General features: G+C 41.6%; 1 protein-coding gene across 1 annotated transcript; it reads right to left on the reverse strand.

Moving 5' to 3' along the window:
- Nucleotides 1–203: 203 nt before the first annotated feature.
- LOC115415819 (GTPase IMAP family member 1-like) lies at nt 204–7,233 on the reverse strand. The gene is made up of 3 exons (XM_030129458.1): nt 6,911–7,233; nt 6,127–6,204; nt 204–1,079 (listed from the first exon to the last, which is right to left on the reverse strand). Exon 3 carries the CDS (start codon nt 1,039–1,041, stop codon nt 418–420), a length of 624 nt encoding a protein of 207 aa, XP_029985318.1. The 5' UTR covers nt 1,042–1,079; nt 6,127–6,204; nt 6,911–7,233; the 3' UTR covers nt 204–417.
- Nucleotides 7,234–7,243: the final 10 nt, after the last annotated feature.

Genomic DNA, 7,243 nt, shown 5'->3' on the forward strand with positions numbered 1-7,243 from the left:
TTTAAATGGATGTAATAAAGTGTAAATTTGAGAAAAATAACAGCTGAATTAGTTTCATGCAGAAGCAGATTAGATGAAAGTCAGGTGACCCTCAGGTGGTGACTTTTCTTTATTTCTGTAACTGATCATTTTGAGTGAAACTGATCATCAAACACCAACCACAGAAGCTGTTGAAATCACACAAGTGTCACATGACGTAGTTTAATCTTCATTTTATTAAAATGAAAATCACCATTTTTAAATGTTCATCCACATTTAAAACTGTTGAATGTGTTTCACGTAAAACTGTCACAAAGGAATGAATACAGAGAAATAAGTTTGGATCCATTTTCATCCAAAGAAGACGACGCAGATCACGTCAAATACGCTGTGAACGTCAGGACGACGCTCACAATCTGATCAACAAGTATCGATAAGTCAGAACGGAGTCGCCATCATAAATAATAAAGGACTTTTCGATATTGCGTTTGTGAGTTTTGGGAAAATCTTTTTATAATCTGGGATTTTGGTGATGAGCTCCATGACCTGCTGTGGGTTTTTACTGGTGTTCTTGAACACGACGCAGCGGTCGCTACACTTCAACACCAGGTCCCTCAGCTCCTTCTGTCCGTTGACGTACTGGTCCTGGTCGCAGTCTGCCGGCAGGTCGTCTCCATGCGTCAACAGGATGACGGTTTTGTCTCGGACCCTCCAGCCCATCTTCTCCTCCAGCTCTTCTAATAACGTCCTCTCTCCGTCGGTGAAGCGTCCGGCCCGCATCACCAACAGCACCACGCAGCGCTCTGGATGACAGTACCTCCGACACGCCTCCAGCTCGGCCTCGCCGTTCTCCACTTGGTCGTGAAAAAAGTCCGGGGTGTCGACTATTCGTATTTTGACTCCGAAGGCCTTCAGCGTCACCGCCTCGCACCTGGTGGTCACCGGCACCGACTTGAGCTCGGACTTAAAGCGATGTTTGTACGGTTTGTAGTAGGACAGCGTGGACAGGATGGTGTTGGCCGAGGCGCTCTTTCCGCTGGCCGTCTGTCCCACCAGGACCATGCTGAAGACGTTGTCCGACTGTCCTGCAGGTTTCACATCTGAAAGACAGACACCGCAAAGACTTCAGACCACAGGGGGGTCAAACCCATGTTAGGTCAGGGCTAGGGATGAACCGGTCCAAGACCAGTACCGGGCACTGGCTTCCATACTCAGTGTGCGTTCTTGTACTTGTACTCGTAAAAGTAATCTGATACAAATGCACTGATACCTCTTACGGCCGCGTGCCATTCCTAGTTCAGCGCAGCAGGTACGAGAAGAAGGAAGAATGTGTGTGAGTGTGAAGAGTGTGGAGATGGAACCGAATAAATGAGGCTGATCAGAGTCAGGCTGACTGACAGTACCGTCCAGACACAGACAGGTACAGACGCAGCCTTCTGTCTGTAATCTGAGTACTTTCATCTGTTTTCCAGCTGATGGAGGATGAGTACCCAGACACAGAATACCAGCAGAACTGAGGAGGTAGAGGATCTGTTCAAAGAGAAAAACTACTGACACATGTACGACAAGTACCCAGAAAAACTACTGACACATTTAGGACAACTACCCAGAAAAACTACCGACACATTTAGGACAACTACCCAGAAAAACTACCGACACATTTAGGACAAGTACCCAGAAAAACTACTGACACATTTAGGAAAAGTACCCAGAAAAACTACTGACACATTTAGGACAACTACCCAGAAAAACTACTGACACATTTAGGACAAGTACCCAGAAAAACTACTGACACATGTACGACAAGTACCCAGAAAAACTACTGACACATTTAGGACAACTACCCAGAAAAACTACCGACACATTTAGGACAACTACCCAGAAAAACTACCGACACATTTAGGACAAGTACCCAGAAAAACTACTGACACATTTAGGAAAAGTACCCAGAAAAACTACTGACACATTTAGGACAACTACCCAGAAAAACTACCGACACATTTAGGACAACTACCCAGAAAAACTACCGACACATTTAGGACAAGTACCCAGAAAAACTACTGACACATTTAGGAAAAGTACCCAGAAAAACTACTGACACATTTAGGACAACTACCCAGAAAAACTACTGACACATTTAGGACAAGTACCCAGAAAAACTACTGACACATGTACGACAAGTACCCAGAAAAACTACTGACACATTTAGGACAACTACCCAGAAAAACTACCGACACATTTAGGACAACTACCCAGAAAAACTACCGACACATTTAGGACAAGTACCCAGAAAAACTACTGACACATTTAGGAAAAGTACCCAGAAAAACTACTGACACATTTAGGACAAGTACCCAGAAAAACTACTGACACATGTAGGAAAAGTACCCAGAAAAACTACTGACACATGTAGGAAAAGTACCCAGAACAACTACCGACACATTTAGGACCACTACCCAGAAAAACTACCGACACATTTAGGACAACTACCCAGAAAAACTACCGACACATTTAGGACAACTACCCAGAAAAACTACTGACACATTTAGGACAAGTACCCAGAAAAACTACTGACACATGTAGGAAAAGTACCCAGAAAAACTACTGACACATTTAGGACAACTACCCAGAAAAACTACTGACACATTTAGGAAAAGTACCCAGAAAAACTACTGACACATTTAGGACAAGTACCCAGAAAAACTACTGACACATGTAGGAAAAGTACCCAGAAAAACTACTGACACATGTAGGAAAAGTACCCAGAACAACTACCGACACATTTAGGACCACTACCCAGAAAAACTACCGACACATTTAGGACAACTACTCAGAAAAACTACTGACACATTTAGGACAAGTACCCAGAAAAACTACTGACACATGTAGGAAAAGTACCCAGAAAAACTACTGACACATTTAGGACAAGTACCCAGAAAAACTACTGACACATTTAGGACAAGTACCCAGAAAAACTACCGACACATTTAGGACCACTACCCAGAAAAACTACAGACACATTTAGGACAACTACCCAGAAAAACTACCGACACATGTACGACAGCTACCCAGAAAAACTACTGACACATGTACGACAGCTACCCAGAAAAACTACCGACACATTTAGGACAACTACCCAGAAAAACTACCGACACATTTAGGACAACTACCCAGAAAAACTACCGACACATGTAGGACAAGTACCCAGAAAAACTACTGACACATTTAGGACAACTACCCAGAAAAACTACTGACACATTTAGGACAACTACCCAGAAAAACTACTGACACATTTAGGACAACTACCCAGAAAAACTACCGACACATTTAGGACAACTACCCAGAAAAACTACCGACACATTTAGGACAACTACCCAGAAAAACTACCGACACATTTAGGACCACTACCCAGAAAAACTACCGACACATTTAGGACAACTACCCAGAAAAACTACCGACACATGTACGACAGCTACCCAGAAAAACTACAGACACATTTAGGACAACTACCCAGAAAAACTACCGACACATTTAGGACAACTACCCAGAAAAACTACCGACACATGTACGACAGCTACCCAGAAAAACTACTGACACATGTACGACAGCTACCCAGAAAAACTACCGACACATTTAGGACAACTACCCAGAAAAACTACCGACACATTTAGGACAACTACCCAGAAAAACTACTGACACATTTAGGACAACTACCCAGAAAAACTACCGACACATTTAGGACAACTACCCAGAAAAACTACTGACACATTTAGGACAACTACCCAGAAAAACTACCGACACATTTAGGACAACTACCCAGAAAAACTACCGACACATTTAGGACAGCTACCCAGAAAAACTACCGACACATTTAGGACAACTACCCAGAACAACTACTGACACATTTAGGACAACTACCCAGAAAAACTACCGACACATTTAGGACAACTACCCAGAAAAACTACTGACACATTTAGGACAACTACCCAGAAAAACTACTGACACATTTAGGACCACTACCCAGAAAAACTACCGACACATTTAGGACAACTACCCAGAAAAACTACCGACACATTTAGGACAACTACCCAGAAAAACTACTGACACATTTAGGACCACTACCCAGAAAAACTACCGACACATTTAGGACAACTACCCAGAAAAACTACTGACACATTTAGGACAACTACCCAGAAAAACTACTGACACATTTAGGACAACTACCCAGAAAAACTACTGACACATGTACGACAGCTACCCAGAAAAACTACTGACACATTTAGGACAACTACCCAGAAAAACTACCGACACATTTAGGACAACTACCCAGAAAAACTACCGACACATTTAGGACCACTACCCAGAAAAACTACCGACACATGTAGGACAACTACCCAGAAAAACTACAGACACATTTAGGACAACTACCCAGAAAAACTACCGACACATTTAGGACAACTACCCAGAAAAACTACCGACACATTTAGGACAACTACCCAGAAAAACTACCGACACATTTAGGACAACTACCCAGATAAACTACTGACACATTTAGGACAACTACCCAGAAAAACTACCGACACATTTAGGACAACTACCCAGAAAAACTACTGACACATGTACGACAACTACCCAGAAAAACTACTGACACATTTAGGACAACTACCCAGAAAAACTACTGACACATTTAGGACAACTACCCAGAAAAACTACTGACACATTTAGGACAACTACCCAGAAAAACTACCGACACATTTAGGACAACTACCCAGATAAACTACTGACACATTTAGGACAACTACCCAGAAAAACTACCGACACATTTAGGACAACTACCTAGAAAAACTACTGACACATGTAGGACAACTACCCAGAAAAACTACTGACACATTTAGGACAACTACCCAGAAAAACTACTGACACATTTAGGACCACTACCCAGGGCAGGGCCGGTTCCCATCCTACTGATAATACTATGGGGGTAGGTAGCGGTGCGGACCTCCACCAGTGGAAGTGAAAACCAAACTTGTGTGTCATTTGTCTTTTCTCTTCCTGCTGAAGTTAAACTTTTAAACCTTACAGTGAAAACGCTGCAGCATTAGTATCACAGTAGTGTTCCCTCTGTCGTCTACAGGTTTATTACTGACTTTCTTCTAAAAAAACTTTCCTCTTCTTCGTGGTATCTGTCCAGTATGGTTAATTCAGAGTGGCGCCCCCTGGTGGATTAACTGACAAACGCTCATTCCAACACATTAAATGTCAGTAGCAGCACTTTGTTCCAGTCAGACTAATGACAACGACAGTAAAGCACATTTACAAAAGGAACTAACAACTGGAATGGGATTACTAAGGACTAGGATCAGTACTCGGTAACAGAGAGTACTCAAATGGAAGTACTTGAACTCGTACTCGGTCTGGAAAACAGTGGTATGGGTGCATCCCTGTTCAGGGGCCATATTCAGCTAAATTAGATCTGCAGTGGGCCAAACCAGTAAAATAATAACATAATAATATATGAATCATGTAAGTTCCAAACTGTTCTCTATGTTTAAGAGTGAAAAAGGTAAATTTACATCATGAACAGGTTTACACCTACAAACTATCCTTTCAAACAATGTGAAGAACCTGAACAAACTGAAAAATCAGTGTAATTTTAACAATATTCTGCCTCAGTTTATCATTTACACATGTACATTATAACTTACAAATAGATAAAACATTTAATAACAGACAGAATATTATTAAAATTGTACTGACTTCTCTTAAGACATTTCAGGTTGTTCATATTTGATCAGGTTGTTCACATTTTTTGCGAAATTATACTTTGTTTTAGTGTAAATACATGAAAATATTTGCATTTACAAATAGAAAAATGTGAAGTTGTCATTATTTGTATGTTATTCTGACAGTATTTGACTGGTCCTGCCCACTTCAGATTGAATTGGTCTGAATGTGGAACCTGAACTAAAAGGATTGTTCATATCTTCAGTGTAATTTTTGCATTTCATAAATTCCTCCCAGGGGCCGGACTGGACCCTTTGGTGGGCCGGATTTGGCCCCTGGGCCGCATGTTTGACACCTGTGCTTTAGCATTTTGAACAGACAACAGCTTGTAGTTCCTTAAATCAGAGGGAGTGGTGGAAGTACCTGTGGTGCATTCAGGTGCTGATTGTTCAGGTCCATCTGCAGTCTGGGAGGAGGTGGGACCACCGGCCACTTCGCCGTCTGTCAAAGTGGGACAACATGCACATGTTAATGTTGTAGAAGACCACCGCAGTACGATAGTTCACCCAACTGGTCCTTCTGTGTTTCTGAGCAGTGTGTGAAGACCAAGGTTATTATCGTTAACAAAATGAGGAAAACTAGAATTGTAAAAACATTTTCATGAACTGAAATAAATAAAAACTATAATTAAAAGAAAAAAAGATAACTAACTGAAACTGTGTTGTGTGTTTATAAAACTAACTAAAATGGATAAAAATTATGGATAAAATTCCCTTAGTTTTTGTCTTTGTCAACGTCGGATTAATACGAAATCGATTTATTTCACTCAAGCAATTTTAGCTAGCAGCACCAAATGATATTTGACGGTCCGTCACTTGTGTTCACTTGTGGTTTCCAGTCATCTTCTGGTCCCCACTCTACCTGGAAACATGGAGACTAAAGCAGTAGAGTCCTGTCTGGGATTGATTTGAATAGGACCACAGAGAAGAAGAGAAAAGAGATTAAAAAAAACTAAAACTAAGCATTTGGAAAAAAAATGAAAACTGATAAAAACTAGCAAACCTGCTCTAAAAACGAATTAAAACAAACTGAATTAGAGAAAAAAAAAGTCCAAACTAAATAAAACTAAACTCTAATGATAATTCCAAAACTATTGGACCCTTGCTGTGGACACATGTGTACCAGGTGTGAGTGTTAATGCATGTACCGGCGGTGCGTTCAGGTGCAGGTTCAGGAGGATCCACGTCTGTCTGGGATGAACTGGGACCACTCTGTGTCTTTGTATCTGGAAATATGTGACACCACAAATAGGCGACATGTCTGGGGTTAGGGTCAGGACTCTTCTGGAACTCTTACCAGGAAGTTATAGTTAGATGGAATATTTCAGCTCTGACATGTGAGGCCCAACGCCCGCTATCGGCCACGGAACGGGACATTTCAGTCTCATGTCCACGAGTCACCTGCAGACTGTTTCACTGACAGTCTGAAGGCCCGTTCATGCTCTACAGGGTGGGGAAGCAAAATGTACAGTATTCTGAGG

Source organism: Sphaeramia orbicularis, unplaced genomic scaffold (assembly GCF_902148855.1).
Source record: "Sphaeramia orbicularis unplaced genomic scaffold, fSphaOr1.1, whole genome shotgun sequence".
NCBI classification, from domain to species: domain Eukaryota; kingdom Metazoa; phylum Chordata; class Actinopteri; order Kurtiformes; family Apogonidae; genus Sphaeramia; species Sphaeramia orbicularis.

Coding starts and splice junctions, on each gene's coding strand:
- LOC115415819 (XM_030129458.1), bottom strand. CDS start 1,041: ATGGTCCTGGTGGGACAGACGGCCAGCGGAAAGAGCGCCTCGGCCAAC.